This window comes from Hemitrygon akajei, chromosome 10 (assembly GCF_048418815.1).
Source record: "Hemitrygon akajei chromosome 10, sHemAka1.3, whole genome shotgun sequence".
Lineage (NCBI taxonomy): Eukaryota > Metazoa > Chordata > Chondrichthyes > Myliobatiformes > Dasyatidae > Hemitrygon > Hemitrygon akajei.
In genome coordinates, this window is record NC_133133.1 from 79,825,653 (window position 1) to 79,847,034 (window position 21,382).

The 21,382-nt window shown below is 45.5% G+C and overlaps 1 protein-coding gene across 1 annotated transcript in view; it reads left to right on the top strand.

Moving 5' to 3' along the window:
* Window positions 1-4,061: 4,061 nt before the first annotated feature.
* Window positions 4,062-21,382, top strand: part of LOC140734505 (interferon-inducible GTPase 5-like) — a 1,000,976-nt gene continuing 983,655 nt past the window's right edge. The window contains exons 1-3 of the mRNA XM_073058561.1: window positions 4,062-4,134; window positions 12,604-12,736; window positions 18,400-19,410. Of these exons, the coding sequence (XP_072914662.1) occupies window positions 12,717-12,736; window positions 18,400-19,410 (1,031 nt within the window). The 5' untranslated portion in view covers window positions 4,062-4,134; window positions 12,604-12,716. The remainder of the gene's footprint in view (window positions 4,135-12,603; window positions 12,737-18,399; window positions 19,411-21,382) is intronic.

The following is a 21,382-nucleotide window of genomic DNA, read 5'->3' on the forward strand; positions in this document are numbered from 1 at the left end:
GTCAATATTTGTTAGTCTTTGAATGCTGAATCTCTTTTAATAAGATTGTGGCATGAATTCTTCATGATTACCTCTATGTTCTTGCCCAGGATAGATCCTGCAAAATATTGACACCCAGGAATGTCAATCTTTCCATCACATTCTTCAATGAGACCAGAGTGTGTTCATCTCTCTTCTCCTTCCTGAAATCTACAATCAGTTCACATCGTCAATGGATTCAAAATTCTTGCACACTCTTGCCTCACTCTCAATTACATATGGCACTAGTATCCTTGTAGAGTTTGCCTGAGCCATTGTATTTAGCCGGATTTGGTTGACCTGTCCAAGCACTTAGATAAAGCATGTCCAAAGTCCCATGGGAAATGTTATCAGGTGTCCACTTTTCCAATGCTTGCATTTATTTTACCTGTCCACAGTGATCCCCCTGGTGTGACAAATGGCAGTCAGGATCATTGCCTTAAATTCCTCTGAGCACCCTCTCTATCCTGGGGATTGGACAAATCAGGATATAGCATGGGCTCAGACACGTGGGTATTAACTTAATCTTCTCTAAGTCTTTCAAACCATGTAGTTCCATTTGTCGGTGAGTATTATTGATGAAAGGCAGACCAGTGGGAGGTGGTGCAAATTTACAAACCTGTTTATCTACTTCTGTTAATTGTTATACTGTAAATGGGATTATATACATGATGCTGGGTTTGTCCAAGCCATTTCTACAGCTGGTAGCAAGGGGATTCATAGGGACAGAAATTGATTCTCTGTGTGCTGAGGAACTTAGTAAGAGTTCATACTGAAAGGGAGGAAGATCTAACTGCAGGATGTCTGTCTGAGTGTAGTCTGTAACTCTCTCATTTACAGGAAAATAAACAAGCACATTAGAATTTATGGAAAACTATATATAAACAGAGACAAATATGCCAAAGAAGAAAAAGTAAAATGTAATACTGAGAATATGTGTTGTAAATAGTCCTTGAAATTGAGTCTGTGGGTTATAGAAATGGTTCAGAACTGTGGTGAGTGAAATTATTCACACCAGTTCAGCAGCCTGATGGCTGTAGGGTAATTACTGTTCCTGTACCTGGTGGTGTGGGACCTCACCCTTCTGTGCCACCTGCCTGATGGTAGTAGTGAGAGGAGTGTGTGGCCTCAATGGGATGATATTTGATGATGGATACTGCATTCTGTGGCAGAGTTCCTTGTAAATGTGGTCAGTGATTGGGAGGACTTCGCCTGTGATGGACTGGGATGTGTCCACCACTTTCTGTAGACTTTTCCATTCCTCAGCATTGGTGCTCTCTACCAGGGCATGATGAATGAATGTTTAATGTTATTCCCAGTACACAAGTGTAAAGCGGAACTCAATAATTGTTACTTCACATCTGATGCAGGATAAGACAAAACACAATAATATAAAATATAATAAATATAAATACAGAAGATAATTTATATACATAGGTTGATTGTATGGCCATAAAATGATGCTAGGCACAGGAGCATTTGTACAGAAGGTGACTGACAGGAAATAATAAGCTACTGATAGTTGGAGTGTGGAAGGGTGGGTTAGTGGGTGGAAATGTTGATCAGCCTTACTGCTTGGGCAAAGTAACTATTGTTGTTTCTGATGGTTCTACTAGCCCCCTCCCTGATAGGAATGGGGCTAATAATTGACAAGCAGGGTGGATGACATCCTTCATAATGTCACTAGTACCTTTTTGTATCTACAGCATGTCCTTGATGGTTGGTAAGATGGTGCTGAAGATGTGTTGGTCAGATTTACTACTCTTTGGAGAGCCTTCCTGTGGGCTGTAATGCAGTTTCCCTACCAGGCAGTGGTGCAGCTTCTTAGGATGTTCTCTAGCATTCAACTGTCTTTGGCCATGCAGTCACATGTGAGCAGAGTGTACAGTTAATGAGCTCAACACACAGCTCTGGGGAGGATCCCATTTTGAGGATGATGGGGAGGAAGGTGCAGTTGTGCATCCCAACTATCTGAGGTCCATTGGTTTGGAAGTCCAACACCCAGTTGCACAGTGGTGTATTCAGACAGAGGAGTAGGCGTAGCAGTTTGTTCAGGGTCTGTGGGACAATAGTGTTGAATGCTGAACTGAAATCCAGAAACTGCATTCTGACATAAGTGTTGTTGCTGTCTAGGTGTGTCAGGACCAGGAACATGACAGATGCAGTGCCATCTGTTGCAGAGTGTTCTTTCAGTAAACATGTTGATAACTGTGGCAGGAATGCAGTTTGTGATTGCCAGGTATTCAAAGCACTGCATGATGATTGGTCTCAGTGCCACTGGGCAGCAGTTGTTTAGTTCTGAAGGTGCAGATCTCTTTGATACGGGGATGATGGTGACTGATTCAAAACGTGGGGACAACAGCCTGGATGAGTGATGCATTGAAGATGTTTGTGAAGACATCAGTGAGCTGTGTGCACACTCCCTGAGAACTCGACCCAGGATATTGTCTAGATTGGCTGCTTTATGGGGGTTGACTCTGCAGACTCTATCTCACCTTTGCTGCTGCTACAGTTACTGCTCACCTGGGACTGGGGTAGATTTTGTGGTTGTCGTTATGGTGCATGTATAGAATTGTCAGGGAGGGAGGCATAATTGTTACAGGGGTAGAGTCGAAACAGTTTTTCCTTGCATAGTGCCCTTGCTGTCCAGCCTAGTACAATAGGGATCATTATCAGACAGGTGTTCTTGATCTTTTATGAGGTGAGGCGGTCTTGTCCCTCTTCATGCCTAAGATGTGGTTTCTCCTGGCTACTCTGGGAGCCATTCTGTCACTAGAATTGAAGGCAGTGTCCTTGGCTTTTAATAGGAAGCGCTCCTCAGTGTTCAGCCAGGGCTTTTGGTTGGACAGTGAGATGACCTTGAGTCACCAACATTGTCTACACATTTACTGATGTAGCCGGTGATAGATGAAGCATATTCCTCGAGGCCTGTGTCTTCTCAGTTTCTGATGGCTTCTTTGAACATCTGTCAGTTCATCCATTCAAAACAGTTCTGAAGCATAGAAATTGCCTGATTGGGGCACACAGTGATGGTTCTCTTGGCTGTTTTCTCCATTTCAGCAGTGGTTGGAATGCTGAGATTCACATTATGAAGATGGGCTCAGAGAGGCCAGAATGAACGAATGGGGTGACTTTGAAAGTACCGTGTTGGTTTGTATAAGCATGATCAAATCAGTTTCTCCCAGTGGCCATTGTGGCATTTTGGTAGAATTTGGGTAAAGTGTCCTCCATCCAGTGAGGATACTCCCCACTGTGCTTCTATAGAAGTTTGTCAATCACATTATTTTATATTCATAGAAGTCTCTTGCGTGCTATTCAAATCCTCATGTTTCCTTTCCAACTGAACTGGGGTCAATTTCGAGTGACCCATTCACCCACCAAATCGCATGTCTTTGATATAGGAGAGGAAACTGGAGTACACGAATAATACCGACACAGTGACGGGAAAACATGCACATTCCACGCACAGACATCATCGAAGGTCAGGAGGACAGGACAGCTGCACCTCCCGCTCTGCCATTGTGCCACTCCGCGTCATCTCGCTGCCTGCAGGCAAAGATTGGTTTGTTTTCATTGCGAATTGAATTGAATATCATGGTGCTCGATTGATTTATCTGCAAAACCCTGTAACCGGGCTTCGATCCTGACACAGAGAGCAGTTTGAATCTTCTCTCCGTGATCTTAAAAGTTTCCCCAGCAGTTGATATGCCCTTCCACGTCCTAAAGACGTGACACTTTCAGCTAGTTGCCTGCGGTTAATTATCCTCAATGTCGCTGGCTGGCTGAAGAATTGAGGAAGGTATAAATCGATTGTCAGGTGTGACAGAGTACGTTGCGGTGATTTAACTATTGTAGTTAATAGAGATCGTTCTGTATGTACACGGTATCTGAGTGCACCGTCTGTACTCATCATACACTGAACCGGCAGAATGAAAAGTTACCCGGCAACAAGTGATCTCATGAATATTTTTATTTCTTATTGGATAACACCCATCAAACTGTCCAATCCATGAGACGTACACAGTGGAAATGAAAGCGGAAGCACAGATCGCAACCGACTGTTGATCAACGCGGACCTTCACTGACGGAGCCTCCTTGATCAAAGATCCAGTGCAGGTAAAGACAAGAAATTGAATGACAAACTGCGTCTATTCATTGCCGTTACATAAATTTAATACTATTCGATTGAGAAAATTTGTGGACAGGGTGACGGTGTAAACGTCCAATATATAGCGCAAACAACTTGAGCCAGAACAGGTGTTACTTTTGTCCTATTTTCTACCTGTTTTGCCTGTACGTAGGGATTTTACATCAGGGATCTGCGGGTTTTCCAGTGAAGTTGAAGTTGAGCACGTAACGACAGCAGCGAACTGCCTTAAATTGATAATCAGAATCAGATCAGAATCATGTATGTCGTGAAATGTGTTAACTTTGCAGCAGTAGTACAATGCAATACATGATAAATGTATAACAATCCTGAATTACACAAAATATATGTGTGTAACTTAACTAGTTAAGTTAAAAAAGTAGTGCAAAGCCCAACAAATAGACAGTAGTCTGGTACATAAAGAGGTTCGGGTGTTTCCAGGAGAGAGCTATGTGTCGCAAATCACCATGGAGTTAACCAAGAGGTGCTGCAGTGTAGGAGCGGATTACAAACCGCCCAGAAAACAAATAATTTACGTTTAGTTCACGTTCCCGGCCTATCTGACTACTCCAGCACTGAATGAGATGTCATCACAAGCCGTTTAACACAAGGTACAGAGACTAACAAAATCCTGTCACCCGCGGTCTTTGAGAAGAAGGTGTGAGGCTCAGCGGTTCTCGGGCTCGTCTTTCAAGTTTCCATACGGACCAGGTGTCCATGGAGAGTTAGAACACAGTTCATATTGGCCGTCCCGTGCCTTCCTGAGGAAAGTTTCCGAGGAAGTTGCTGGAGCCGTCTCGTAGAGCGTTGCTGGGATTTCAAGTGCGGCGTTGCTATTTTAAGATTTTTTTTAGGAGAGAGAAACAAAATGTATTAGAGGAGAAATGTCGGTGACATAGCTAAAGTGAAAAGTGAGTTGTAAAACCAGAAAAAAACAGGTTTGTTGTGAAAAGCACGATAGTTATTTCGACAGAAGAAGTGGGGACGGTGGGTAGGTTCCGCAAAGGGTAGTTGGAAGCGAAAACACAATTCCCTCGGCCTCTCTGATTCCAGAAGGATAGCTCTTATCCGGATAAGCATTGGAATCGTCAAAGCATAGAATCGTTGAGTGTGTGTCTTCAGGCTCCTGTCCTTCCTCCCTGATGACAGCAATGAGCAGAGGGCATGTCCTGGGTGTTGATGGATGCCGCCTTTTTGAGGCATCGCTCCTTGAAGATGTCATGGATGTTGGGGTGACGAATGCCCATGATGGAACTGGTTGAGCTTATAACATTCTGCAGCTTGTTTCGAGACTGTGCAGTGGTCACCCACCCACCTACATACCAGGCGGTGATGCAGACTGTTAAAATTCACTCCATGGTTTAACATTGTCTTGTAGCGGTGTGCTACACGCAGCGCTAAAATAACGACACGGAGTCGGTAAACTGCAGCCAAAGACTAAGTTTATTTCAACTTCACAGTCTTGCTTTAAAGCCTGTCTCTCCCACCAGATACCTTGAGAGGCCCTACTGAAACCCCCTCAGGCTTTCTTCCTTTGTCCCTGCACTCTGGCTAATTGTCAGCCGGTTCGAGTGTGCTAGTAATTGGGTCGCCAGTCTCACTGTATTCTTACTTATCAATGTTTTATGGATACAACACTGAAAAATCTCATCCTATTGGTTTAGTTTAGTATTTAACTATATCTTTAGTATTTTATTCTAGACAGAAAACGTTTTCAACAAGTCAGCTTTTTATTTAAATTTAATTGCAATTTCACTGACATCTGCTGTCTATGGAAATAACATCTTTCTGTGAATTGCTGGGAGTGTGAGTGAAAAATCCTCTTTTCCCCAAAGTGATTGCCACGGGCTTTCCATTGATACAGTAAGGTGACACTACGCAGCACAAGGGTTTCTGTCACTTCACTTCAAGTTGGTGAATATGTTACGTGTCAACATTGTTTTTTTTAACTGTAAGCGTCATTTAGGCGCGCCTGGACGGGGTGTGGGGGGCATCATTTAGTTGCGCCTGGAGGAGGCGGGGCGTGGGGGGGGGGGAGGGATGGCGTCATATAACAAACGAGTTTTTCTATTCAATTCGGGAGGTTTCTGGAAATTTTTGCAGCTAAGGATTGATGCACCATCAATAACTCACTCTGAGACTTAAAGGCGAGATATCGGCTTTTATTGGCTGGAAGAAGGAACAAGCAGTGAGTGACCACCATACTACATCCTGGAGACAGAGAGGCTGGGCTCAGACCTCAATCGCCTTTATACAGGGGTCTGTGGGAGGAGCCACAGGAGCAGTCATCAGGGGGCGTGTCCAGACAGGTATATGTAGTTCACCACATTCACCCCCCCCTTTGTTTTAAAAAGAGTCCCCATGGGGCGAAGTTTCTTACAAGTATATTTACAGGTTAAGTCTATCAGGTGGTCAAATCTGTCGCTGAGATCTACGTAGCACCGGCTGTGATTGCACAGGTGCTGGTGGTGGTGATTGCACAGGTGCCAGAGGTGGTGATTGCACAGGTGCCGGTGGTGGTGATTGCACAGGTGCCGGTGGTGGTGATTGCACAGGTGCCGGTGGTGGTGATTGCACAGATGCCGGAGGTGGTGATTGCACAGGTGCTGGAGGTGGTGGTGATTGCACAGGTGCTGGAGGTGGTGATTGCACAGATGCCGGAGGTGGTGATTGCACAGGTGCCGGTGGTGGTGATTGCACAGGTGCCGGTGGTGGTGGTGATTGCACAGGTGCCGGTGATGGTGATTGCACAGGTGCCGGAGGTGGTGATTGCACAGGTGCCGGTGGTGGTGGTGATTGCACAGATGCCGGTGGTGGTGGTGATTGCACAGGTGCCGGAGGTGGTGATTGCACAGATGCCGGTGGTGGTGATTGCACAGGTGCCGGTGGTGGTGATTGCACAGGTGCCGGTGATGGTGATTGCACAGATGCCGGTGGTGGTGATTGCACAGGTGCTGGAGGTGGTGATTGCACAGGTGCCGGTGGTGGTGATTGCACAGATGCCGGTGGTGGTGATTGCACAGATGCCGGAGGTGGTGATTGCACAGGTGCCGGTGGTGGTGATTGCACAGGTGCCGGTGGTGGTGATTGCACAGATGCCGGAGGTGGTGATTGCACAGGTGCCGGTGGTGGTGATTGCACAGGTGCCGGTGGTGGTGGTGATTGCACAGGTGCCGGTGGTGGTGATTGCACAGATGCCGGAGGTGGTGATTGCACAGGTGCCGGTGGTGGTGATTGCACAGGTGCCGGAGGTGGTGATTGCACAGGTGCCGGTGGTGGTGATTGCACAGATGCCGGTGGTGGTGCTTGCACCAGAGACAGAGGTTGTGCTGGTTCCGGCCTAACTGGAGGTGTCAGCCCACTAGGCGTCAGTGATCCCTCACGTGTGTGCGAGGCGCCTGGAATATACGCGTACGAGATGCCCGGTATATGAGTGTCGTGAGGAGTCTGTGTAGGGCTTGGTGTGTGCGGTGTCACCTCGGGTACAGGGTTCATAGTTACCGTGGAGTGTTTGGGGTAGTGGTCTGCTGCTCCTGCAGGCGCCAGGTCGCGGACGGAGACCGTGTCCTCCCGCCCATCAGGTAAGACCACGTAAGCATACTGGGGGTTCGCATGTAGAAGGTGAACCCTCTCGACCAGCGGGGAGTATTTATTACTCCTCACATGTTTCCGGAGCAGCACTGGCCCTGGGGACATCAGCCAAGCCGGTAGGGTGGTCCCAGTGACAGACTTCCTGGGAAAAGAGAATAGGCGCTCGTGAGGGGTGGCATTGGTGGACGTACATAACAGGGAGCGGATAGAGTGGAGTGCCTCAGGGAGGACCTCCTGCCATCGAGAGACCGGCAACCCCTTTGACTTAAGGGCTAAAAGTGTGGCCTTCCACACTGTGGCATTCTCCCTCTCCACCTGTCCATTCCCCGGGGATTGTAACTCGTGGTTCGACTAGTAGCAATGCCCCTAGCCAGCAGGTACCGGCGCAGCTCGTCACTCATAAAGGAGGACCCTCTATCACTGTGGATATAGCAGGGATATCTGAACAGAGTGAAGAGCTGGCGCAGGGCTTTTATGACGGACGTGGTAGTGGTGTCGGGGCAGGGAATGGCAAAGGGGAACCGCGAGTACTCGTCGATAATATTGAGAAAATAGATATTGCGGTCGGTGGAGGGAAGGGGGCCCTTAAAGTCAACACTCAGTCGCTCAAAAGGGCGGGTGGCCTTGACAGGTTGCGCAGTTTCAGGACGGTAGAAGTGTGGTTTGCACTCAACGCAGATCTGGCAGTCCCTGGTCATCGTCCTGATGTCCTCCAGGGAGTACGGCAGGTTCCGGGCTTTCACGAAATGGTAAAATCGGGTGACCCCCGGATGGCAAAGATGTGCATGAAGGGCGTATAGCTGGTCGAGCTGTGCGCTAGCACACGTTCCCCGGGATAGGGCATTAGGGGGTTCATTGAGTCTGCCAGGCCGGTACAGGATATCATAATTGTAGGTGGAGAGTTCTATTCTCCACCGCAAAATTTTTATCATTTTTGATTTTGCCCCGCTGTTGGTTGCTGAACATGAACGCAACCGAGCGCTGGTCGGTCAGCAAGGTGAACCTTTTGCCGGCGAGATAGTGCCTCCAGTGCCTAATAGCTTCCACTATGGCCTGGGCTTCTTTCTCCACCGCGGAGTGCCGAAGTTCAGAGCCTTGAAGGGTACGAGAAAAGAATGCTACTGGCCTGCCTGCCTGATTGAGGGTGGCAGCAAACGGGAAATCAGAGGTGTCACTCTCTACTTGGAAGGGAATGGTCTCGTCCACCGCATGCATCGTTGCTTTGGCAATGTCCCCTTTAATGCAGCTGAAGGCCGCGCAGGCCTCAGCAGAGAGGGGAAAAGTGGTAGACTTGACCAGGGGGCGGGCCTTGTCTGCGTAATGGGGGACCCATTGGGCATAATAGGAAAAAAAACCCAGGCACCATCTGAGGGCTTTGAGAGTGGTGGGAAGAGGGAGTTCTAACAGGGGGCGCATACAGTCGGGATCAGGGCCAATGACCCCGTTTTCCACGACATACCCAAGGATAGCGAGTCGGGTGGTTCCGAGCACACACTTGTCCCTATTATAAGTAAGGTTCAGGGCTTCGGCCACTTGGAAAAATCGTTGGAGGTTGGCGTCGTGATCCGACCAGTCGACCACAGATGGTGATGTTATCCAGATAGGGAAATGTGGCCTTCAGTTGGTACTGGTCCACTATCCGGTCCATTTCCCTCTGGAAGACCGAGACACCATTTGTGACACCAAATGGGACGTGCAGGAAGTGATAGAGCCTGCCGCCCGCCTCGAAGGCGGTGTAGGGGCGGTCCTCTGGGCGGATGGGGAGCTGGTGATAAGCGGATTTCAGATCTATTGTCGAGTACACCTTGTACTGAGCTATCTGGTTGACGTTATCCGCGATGCGGGGTAGGGGTTACGCGTCAAGCTGCGTGAACCTATTGATGGTTTGACTATAGTCCACGACCATCCTATTTTTCTGCCCAGTCCGAACAACAACCACCTGGGACCGCCAAGGGCTTGTGCTTGGCTCGATGATCCCCTCCCCGAGCAGCTGCTGCACCTCTGACTGAAAGAAGGCCCTGTCCCCCGCGCTGTACCTCCTGCTTTTAGTTGCCACAGGTTTACAGTCAGGGGTCAGGTTGGCAAACAGCGATGGGTGAGGGATCTTGAGGGTGGAGAGGCTGCAAGTGGTGTCGGTAGCGCAGCTGTCGGCATGGTGCTGGGTGGGATGTGTGGTTCGGTGTGTGTGTGGGTATATGGCGAAGTCCCACCAGACTGAGGATTCCTGACAGTGAGTGGTGGGAGGGGCCCGTCATATGCCAGAGTCACACTTTTGAGATGGCTCTGGAAGTCCAGCCCCAATAGCACAGGTGCGCACAGTTGAGGCATGACCAGTAGCGCAAAGTTCCGATATTCTGTGCCCTGCACCACCAATGTCGCTACACAACCCCCCCCGGATGTCTGTGGAATGCGACCCAAGAGCCAAGGTGACCCTCTGGCTTACCAGCTGTGTCACGAGTCCACAGCATTGCACCGTGTCCGGGTCAATAAAACTCTGTGCTGCCCATGTCAAACGGGCAGCTAGTCCTGTGCCCCTCCACCAGGATGTCCATCATTGATCTTGCGAGCTGGTGTGGGGCGCTTTGGTCGAGGGTTACGGTGGCCAGAGTTGAACTGCTGTCTTGGTGCCCAATATGCATCGGTGGGTCGGGGGCGGGGCATGTTGACGCTGACAAAGATGGCCGCCCACATCCGGGCATGCAAGATGGTGGCCCCCATGTCTCACACGGGTAGGGGGCGGGGCATGGTGACGTCGACAAAGATGGCCGCCAACATCCGGGCATGCAAGATGGCGGCCCCCACGTCTCACACGCAGCGCTGCTCGACCCCGCTCGTGGTGTAGACTTACAGACCCTGGCAAAATGGCCTTTCTTCCCGCAGCTGGAGCAGGTTGCTTCTCGAGCCTGGCAGCGTTTTCAAGGGTGCTTTTCAAGTCCGCAGAAGTAACACAGCTCAGGCTTTCACCTGGCCGCAGCCGTGGTCGGGTTCGGGGAGTTCGTGGAATCGCAACTGGCAGCGGCGTTGGCGAATTCGCTCGCGGGAACCGGTGGCGGCGGGGTCTGAGGTGTCCACGGAACAGCGTCAGCGTTGTGCAGAGCAGCCTCCAGCATGTCGGCCATCTCGATCGCCGAGCGTAAGGTAAGATCGGCATTTTCCAGCAGCCGCTGGCGCACGTACACTGACCGAATTCCTGTCACAAAGGCGTCTCGTACCAGGAGCTCCGCATGCTGTTCCGCCATGAACGTTTTGCAGTCACAAGTTCGACGAGCTCGGAGAAACTGGGCGTACGACTCTGCAGGCCGCTGTCGGCAAATGATGTCTTGCGTAGACGGCGTTCACCGGCCCCAGTTACTGTCTTTTGAGGGCGTCCAGTGCCCCTTCGTAGGTCGGCAGGTCTCTGATAAATGAATAAACTTTTGGGGTGACTCTGGAGAGGAGAATTCGGTGCATAACAGTGGGTTCAGTTGCACTAACCTCCTCCAAGTATGATTGGAAGCATGCAAACCAGAGTTCAAAGGCAAGAGCTGCTTCAGGGTCTTGGGGGTCCAAATCCAATCTTTCCGGACGTAAAACGGTTTCCATGTTTTAAAACTTCCAGTCAATAAAATTGATGCACCATCAATAACTCACTCTGAGACTTAAAGGCAAGATATCGGCTTTTATTGACTGGAAGAAGGAACAAGCAGTGGTTGACCACCATACTACATCCTGGAGACAGAGAGGCCGGGCTCAGACCTCCATCACCTTTATACAGGGGTCTGTGGGAGGAGCCACAGGAGCAGTCATCAGGAGGCGTGTCCAGACAGGTATATGTAGTTCACCACAAAGATACAACGGACTGTGAGCTACCAGCTAGAGGGTGAGTTGAGTTGAGTTAGTTGTTAGTGGCGATCCTAATATTTCTCCGTGTCCAGAAGACTGTGATCATTTGCGGCGCACAGTGCATATTGGATGCATGACTGTGACTTTGTATGATCCATACTTGGATTTCTGGAGTATTCTATGGCGACCACTTTTTGTTAATCCATACATGGATTCGGGTGTGTTACGTGGCGACCATTTGTGTTAAGGAATATTCTGTGACTGTCACCTTCTGCTATCCCTACGTGGATTTTGGAACTTAGGCGTCACTTTGTTATCCCTGCGTGGACTCTAGTATTCATGATGACCACTCGACTTCTGGAATCTTCTGTGACTAACCTTGTTTTCTCTGCGTGGATCCAGTGTGTTGCGTGACGATCACTTGTCCTCTGGAATTTTCCGTGATCGTCACCTAGTGTCATCTCAATGTGGATTTATGAACCTTTCCGCACAAACACCTGTACCTGTTCCTGAAGATTTCGGATCCTACTGGGTTGCCATCCCAGGACTCTGTTTGAGTAAGACTTGGGAGGATCTGTTTCCAGATCTCCACAGTTTGTGAGCTAAGATGCAATGCACTGTTAATTTTTGGTTAGGAGAGTAATTGTTTTAATTGTCTATATTTTGGGTAGTTATTGAAAATGTATTTGTTTAACATTAAAATCTGTGTCTGTGCTCTGTTGCTGCTGGCACGTAACAATTGATTTATGATGATGTCTGGGAGTCCAATAAGTTTGACCATTCCCATTGACCTTCAGCTCTCTTTGTCCTGAGCTTCATGATAGGTCCCATTTCTTTGAAACATTGAGAAGGACGCACGACGCCTGCACAACCTCTTACTTCAGGTCGACTGAGGCAAGGAGAGTAAATGCAATTGTGTAGTTTCTAGTTGCTTATGTTAAACCAAATGTTTAATGATTTGCTTCAGAGTCTTGGATATGTCTGGTATTAAGTAAAAACACAGATCATTCTGTCATATCCTCTAGAATTAGAAAAAAAATCACACAAGTAAAGACAAAAGGCTCCCGGAGCATCCGATTAAAGCCCTGTCATCACTGGATCGTTATACAGGCCAACCAACGAGAGACAGAGATCAGAAATGGAAGGGTCACACTCCAGGTAGGTCGAAAATTATGCACATTGTTTCTTCCCAGCCCTCCCGGCTCAATAAAACCTGTCAGGGCAGAAGCCATACAGTACTCAGCTTTCTCTTTAAACAGGTCCGTGCTGACTCTTTAGCAGATTAAATCCCTTTTATTTGTTTTTGAGATGTGGGTTTGAGACATGGAGAACAGCAGTTATTGCACGTTCCTAACAGCCTTGGCCTGCCTTCTTGAAAAGCTGCATTCTGGATCAATCTGATCCCATCTTGTGGTCGGCTCATGATTTCATCAAGATAGAATTAAACGAACAATGATACCTTTCCTCAGAAGCATGGTGCATAATGGAGATGAAGGCACATGAGGAAATGTTATCTCATACTAAAACGCTGTTCAATTCTCTTAGTAGACATTTTGTTATAGAATAACATAAACAGGCAGCATCTTTAAATCTTGCCAGTGCCATTCACTTCATCCTCTTTGTGGTTCTGGTGGAAAGTGTGGCTGTTTTGGGGAGCATATGATGTACCTGTCAAATTTCTTGAGTGCTGCTGGAGCTTGATTCATTGTAGGAAAGTGAGGGGTAATCCTGCATGCATCTGACTTCTGCCTCATAGGTATTAGAAGGCTTTTGGGGTGTCAACAGGTTTCAGTGAGATTCCTCTCCCCACCTTTTCTTCTAAACTCCCATGAAGACAGGCCCAGAGCTATCAGCCAGTCCTTATACATTAACTCTTTCAGCCTCGGTATATTCTGATGAATATTCTCTGGTCCACCTACAACAATAGCATGTCATTTTATATGAGGATGCATTTTGGACCTCATAGGTATGAGGTCCAAAATGCTCCCAATACTCCAGTGCAATCTGTTCAATGCCTGATAAAGCCTCAGCATCACATCCTTCCTGCAATATTCTAGTCCTTTCAAAATGAATGCTAATATTGCATTTGCCTTCCTTACCACATTAGAAAATAGTCTACATCTTTATTCCTTCTGTCAAAATGCCTGGCCATACACTTCACTGTAAGAGCATAAAACCATAACATATAGGAGCAGAGGTAGGCAATTCGGCCCATTGAGTCTGCTCCGCTATTTAATTATGGCTGATCCAATTCTTCCAGTCATCCCAACTCCCCTGCACTCTCCCATACCCTTTGATGCTCTGACTAACCAAGAACCTATCTATCTCTGCCTTAAATGCATCCAATGACCTGCTCATGGCAACAAATTCCACAGATTTCCCACCCTCCAACTAAAGTAATTTTTCCACATCTCTGTTCTAAATGGACGTCCTTCAATCCTGAAACCATGCCCTCTTGTCCTGGACTCCCCTACCATGGGAAATAACCTTGCCATGTCTGATCCGTTCAGGCCTTTGAACAGTTGGAATGTTGCTATAAGATCCCCCCTCATTCTCCTGGACTCCAGGGAATACAGCTCAAGAGCTGCCAGATATTCCTCATACATTCCCCTTTCATTCCTGGAATCATTCTCATGAATCTTCTCTGGATCATCTCTAATGTCAGTATATCCTTTCTAAAATAAGGAGCCCATAAGTGCACACAGTACTCCCGTGTGGTCTCACGAGTGTTGTATAGTGCCTCACATCACATTCCTGCTCTTATATTCTATACCTCTAGAAATAAATGCCAACATTGCATTCGCCTTCTGTACTACCAACTCAACCTGGAGGTTAACCTTTAGGGTATCCTGTACAAAGACTCCCAAGCTTCTTTGCATCTCTGCATTTTGAATTTTCTCCTCATCTAAGTAATTGCCTGCCTGTTTATTTCTTCCACAAGGTGCAAGGCCATAAACTTTCCAACATTGTATTTCATTTGCCACCCCTTTGCCCAATCCCCTAACCTATCTGAGTCTCTCTGCAGACTCTGTTTCCTCAACATTACCTGGTCCTCCACCAATTTTTGTATCATTGGTATATTTAGCCACAAATCCATGAATCCCATAGTCCAAATCATTGAGATACATCTTAAAAAGCAGCGGTCCCAACACCGACCCCTGTGGATCTACAGGTGTACTGGCCAGCCAGAGTAGCATCAAATGTCCTAATTCTGCTCCTAGGCCTTATGGTGTAATTATTCTCAAAAAGTCCACCATTACTCTTCTATTATCCCTGCTAGTGTTACATTCCAGTGAACTTTGGCCTGCTCTTCATTCCTGCTTCTGTAATTCACTTTATTGCACTGCAATATGGATACATCCAATTTTATCTTCTCCCTCTCAAACTGCAGGATGTATTCTATACTGATATGATGACTAACACCTAAGGGTTCTTTTACCTATGGGGCCCTTAATCAAATCTGATTGATTACACAACATCGAATCCAGAATCTCAACCAAAAGCTGTTTGAAAAACTTGTCTTATACATTCTACAAATTCCTTCTCTTGGAATCCATTACCAAACTGATTTTCCAATATATCTACATATTGTAACCTCCCATGGCCAACACAACATTACCCTCTTTACATGCCTTTTCTGTGTCTCATTGTAATTTGTACCCCACATCCTTGCTACCATTTGGAGGCCTATATAATGCTCCCATCAGCAACATTTTTAAACATCGACTGTATCTTCTAATCATATGCCTTTTTTTTTGTGACATTATTTGTCGTAAGTGAACAAAGCCATCCCAACATCTCTGCCCAGCTACCTTTCCTTGTGATATGATGTGTATCCTTGGATGTTAAGCTCCCAACTGTGATCTTCCTTCAACCATGACCCAGTGATACCCACACTGCAGTGATACCTGGCAATCTGTAACTGTTCTTTGAGATAATCAACTTTATTATATACACATCATGCAAAACTAAAAAAAGATTCAGTTCTGTATTCATCACCCATATCAAATTTGCCTCCATGATTCTGAAGATAATTTCTTATCCCTTTCTAAATTTTGTCTTATTCATTAATTTGGAGATCTGCTGGATTCTCCTTCCATTTAATGTTATCCTCACTTTTCCAACCTGTTCAAACCACTCCCTACCATTTAGGTTAAAACCCTAACGACAACTCTAGTGTATGATTTGCCAAGACTCTGGTCCCAGCATAGATAGGATAGCGCCTGCCTCATTGGAACACCTCCATTTCACCAACACTGGTGCTAATGATCAACAAATTTAAACACACTTCTCTCACGCCAAACTTTGACAATACATTTAGCTTTCTGATCTTATGAACCCTGAGCAAATTGTACGTTGCTCAGGTAGTAATCCAGATATTATTATCTGTTTGTTTCTGAATTTTCTGAACTTCCCTTCCTCTTCCAAGATCACTGGTACCCACAGAACCACAAAAATCAAATCTTTCTCTTTCACGTGCATTCTTTTTCTGCAATTCGGAGGAGATGCCCCCGACCCAGGCACCAGACAGCTCCATGAACCATAGAGCAACGGTTTGGTTGCTCGTCTTCCCCACAAACCCCAGGTCATTCTCTCGAGGAGCATGAAGGCCCAAAATGCCCAAAATGTCGACTGTTTAAACTTGTCCATAGAAGCTGCATGCCCTCTTGAGTTCCTCCAGCATTTTGTGTGTATTCCTTCAATTGCAGACCTGTTGGGCAAGTTTAGGGGTTGAATCTACTTGAGCAACTAAAACATGCTTCACATTTGCTAACCAGGAACCACAATGGAGCCCACCAGCAGCTAAAACACATCACATGATCCTGCATCCCTATTTTATATGTTATATATAGAATATGCTGGAGATCTTTCACAGTACGGTATTTGTCAATGTGCAGTGGGGAGTGGGTGCGATGTTCTTGCTGCATTTTGTGCAGAGGAAGGGGTTTGGAGGCTGGGAAAATGATTGCGTTGCTTATCTTTTTTGAGCAGGGTCATGGTGAGTTTGCTGTTTCTCTTTGAACTGAATCCATCATTTTCTTTGTTTTGTGCCTATCTATTGAAGAAGAATCTCAGTTGTATACGCCATACGTGCTGAGCTAATAAATGACATTTGAGTTTGTAACAATCTGGTGGGAGCAATGGATGTTGGGAATGGTGAGGCTGGAGCGCTGTGAGAGGGGTATGAGGCAGGTGGCTGAGGAGGAGTGCCGGGGTGGGGGGCTGGGGGGGTGATATTATATACATGTATGTCTAAGACCTTTGCACAGTAATGTATAAAAGAACTTGCCTGTTCTTATCTGCTACTCTCCCGCGTTTCCTGACCAAGGCCTCTCAAACCAAAGTCTCAGATGTTAGACCACTTTACTGACCCACTCACACAATAGCCAATGCAAAATAACTTCTGAGACCTTGGTCTCCACTTGTTCTCACTGAAGCTTCTTGACCCAAAACCTCAGTTCACCACTCGAACATTGCCCATGCTGACAATGGCTGCTCTGCTTAAACCAAACATCTTATTGGCTCAAGTGAAACTACCGAGCAAGGAGATTTGCATATTTCAATGCACCCCCCTCCATGAAACAGAACTCACTACTGCTATTCCAAACTCTAGTTCATATGGACTACATCACTAACTGCATTCTTCTTATTGCCTACTGAAAGAGTGTGGTTCCTTTTGCCACACTCAATGAAGTTTCAGCCTGGGATCAAAGACAGTTTTCATTATGTATGGGAAGAAGCTCGCTTGTCCACAATTCAACAAAGTTGAAAATGAGGTTCAAACTCAAATTTTCCTGCAAAAAATCCAAATTAAGCTGAGGTGTGCACGTGAATAAGTGTTTCTTGAGAGCCCATGATGGCAAGGCTCATTGCTCTGTTGATGTTTTAGCGTAGACAGATTTGCTGATCATTACCCAAACTGAATTTGACAACTGAGAAATGTTACATCTTGTTTTGTAGATACCTACATTGAAGGAACCAAGGTCTTCTATACTATATTCTGGAAGTTGCCTGGTCCTATCCACATTTGACCTGGTTATCAAAAGCACACTTGTGAATATTTCAGCAACACCTTTAGCACTCACAATGATTGAAGCATGCCAGGTCTGAAATGAGCCGTTCCGATTCCCATTGATGGACCACACTGCAGACAGAATGTATCACCTGCATAGGGACCTCTGTAACCTCTCCTCTTCTGCAACGTATCAACCGATAACTAGCACCCCTCACAATATGCGGCTTCATGTGCCCCAAATCTCCCATCACCAACTTCACCTGCAATATCATTTTAGAGAGGTATAAGCTAAGATAACTTTTTGGACTGAGAGGAGATGACATGGTGAAGCAACATGGGAGAATAGAAATAAAATGGTAGAGGTGTGTTGAGATGCTTCTCTGTGGCCAAACAGTTTGAGATCTACATGCTCAATTAGTTATATCAATGGTGTTTAATTAAAGTCAAAGCATATTAACTGGTCAGAGGGTCATGAGAGTGTGGAATGAGCTGCCAGCACAAGTGGTGCTTGCAAGCTCTGTTTTAACATTTAAGAGAAGTTTGGATAGGTACAGCAATCATAGGAGTATGGAGGGCTATGGTCCCAGTGCAGGTCGATGCCTGTTTCTGTGCTGTACTTTCCAATGACTCTACTTGTGCTTATGCTGTTTATAATAACAAATATAGAGAAGCTGTTTAGTAGCAAATTGTAACAGCAAGGAACAGTTGGACCATGACTAGGAAGGACTGACATGAGGACGTTCTGTGAATGCCATGATATAAAATGTTTCGGATGAGAACTTTAATGGAACATATTTTCTTACAGTGAACAGGTGGCAGAGACTGAGACCCCGTCATTCTTCACACAGGAAGAACTGTGCAAACTAAAATCTGATTTTGAAACAGGTGGGGTGGAAAAAGTTAAACAACTGATAGAGAAGAAAATAACTGATTTGGACAAAATAGAGCTTAACATCGCAGTGACAGGAGAATCAGGTGCAGGAAAATCCACCTTCATCAATGCCATGAGAGGACTTCGGAGCACTGATCCGGGAGCAGCTGAAGTTGGGACCACAGAAACAACGATGGAGCCAACCAGGTACTCACATCCTACTCTGCCCAATGTTCGCTATTGGGACCTGCCAGGGATGGGAACTAAACAATTCACAGCAGCTAAATACCTCACAGAAATGAAATTTGAAAGATATGATTTTTTTATCATTGTCTTCGCTTTTCGACTCAAAGAAAATGATGTAAAACTTGCCAAAGTGATTAAACAGCTGGGGAAAAGGTTCTATTTTGTCCGCTCTAAGATTGATGCTGATCTTGATTCCATGAGGAAAGAGAAGAAGGTTATTAATGAAGAAGAGGAGCTGGAAAAGATTCGGAGTGACTGTCTCAGGAGGTTGGCAGAGGCAGGGTTTCCAGATCCAACTCTGTTTCTGATATCCAGTTTAGAGCCGAATCATTTTGATTTCATTCAGTTAAATGAAGGACTCGAAGGTGATCTAAATAATGTAAAGAAAAGGATCTTTGTCCTGTCCCTTCAAAATCTAAGTGCGGAGATAGTTCAGAGGAAATATGAGATTCTGAAAAAACATATCTGGATGTTTGCAACACTCTCTGGGGGATTGGGAGCGGTCCCAGTTCCCGGCTTCTCTCTCGTTTGTGATATCGGTATATTGATAGGAGCCATTGTCCACTTCCGGAAATGCCTGGGTCTGGATGATGCTTCCCTTCAAAGACTGGCCAAGAGAGCAGGAAAACCTGTGGAAGAGCTGAGGGCGACAGTAAAAGCTCCACTGCTGGGGGATATAACCCCAGATGTAATTATGAGGTTAGGTTGGGGTGCTGCTGCTGTTACTGTTTCAGCTGTGGAATTCGCTCTCAACTTTGTACCAGTTGTCGGCAGCATTTTTGGAGCAGGCTCATCATTTCTCATGACGTACAAGATACTGAAAGCTGCACTGAAGGATCTTACAGAGAATGCAGAGAGAGTGGTGAAAGTTGCATTTGAAACTGATTAACTGAGCTATACAAACATCTACCCAGTGAGTTTATATCATGCCATGGTTAATAATTTAATGTTACCTAACACCAAATCCTGCTGTAATTCTTCTCGATAATGTTCACTCTACTGCATTTTTTCCTGGAAATATTTCTTAATCATTTCTGACGGGTGTTGGGGGGGAGTTTCCAACCTGCAGCATTTGGAAAACCGGTTCACTATTAACAGAGTGTTACTGTATACATTAAACTTTAAATTTAAACTATATCTGCCTTCAGAGGTGTACCTGAAGGATGTACCCAATAAACATTGGCGTATAGAAGGCACAGCTGGGTGGGCTGCTGGGCAATAATCAGCAGCACCTTACATTACTCAGCCAATTCCTTGTTTAAAAATGTAACTGCACAGGCTGAATGGTAGCTGAAACTTGGGTGCAATGTATAAATTTTGTATCAATTAAGACATTGTAAACCATTGGTTGAAAGATCAAGTGCCACCCTAACCATCTGACATCAACTATCTGGAAGAATATCACAGCCAGTGTTTAGTGCTTGTTGACCTGTACAGTTTCAGTAACCTTCAAGAGAACCTCTGAATAATTTTAAGAAACATCGTTAGAGAATTTGGCCCAAACCTCATGGCAAGATTAGGAATCAATGAAGCGTTGCACATTTCGATCTCATTTAAAAGAAGTCAAACAATTGTCAATAATTCTCCCTTCTGCAGGTTTTGTGAGTTTTGCTTGACCACTTACCCATACTGCACAGCAAGACAGAATTATTCTAAGTGGTTTATTAATATTTGTTAATAAATCACAATGTAAAAAAATAAGGAATAATACAAAATATTGCAAGATAACAGAATAAATTACATGCTATTGAAATAAACATAGAAAACTTTAGATCTCAATTGTAACTGTAAATTAAGCTCAAACAGTATTCTCATCTTAACTCATCCTTTATGATCACTTGGAGGAAATTGCTCTGGATGATACCAGTGCTGTGTCTCATCCAATATCTCAAATTATTCCAAGCTACTTCAGAAATGAAACTCCCTCTTGTGAATTTATCCAAAGCACGCCATTTGTGATTGTGCAAATTACATTCAGTCTTTTCCACTGCACGTCCAGTATTAGTGAATTTAATTATATTCCATCATCAATTTCAAGTTGGATTTTTTTTGTCAGTAGGAAATTGAGGACTGAAAAGATCTTATCCTAGTAAACGCTTCATTGTCATGACTGTTCTGTGGCATTCCTCCCATAGAAACTTGGTGGTAAACAGATTAATAATTGTCTTACTTCTATCTGAACTAATGCTTTCATGGATTCCCTCACCCACCTGGTGAAAGATAAAAGAAAATGCCATAGTTGCTTGAAAACTAAAATAAAAACCGAGTGTTGGAAATACTCAGCAAATCAGGCAGCAACTGAGCAGAGAGAAGGAAATTTCATGATCCAGGGCAATTGTCTTCATTTGAAACTGCAGCAGAAGTTTCTTCAAACATTCCACTGATTTCTCCTTGTATAGCAGATAGACACAGAATCAATGTCAGTGCAGAGTGTGAATTGATGTTTTCTTTGTTTGGATATAATCACCAAAACATCACAAAATATTGTTGAATCAATATAAGAATACAGAGTAAAACATTGAAATGTGTGAAGTAAATTCAGTTACTTTAAATCTTGGTAATTAATTCAATGCTCTGCTGCATTAATGATTCTTTAGTTTATGTGGGGAAAACGGGGCAATATGATTGAAGTAAACAGTAGACATTATGACATTGATATTATGGAGAGAGC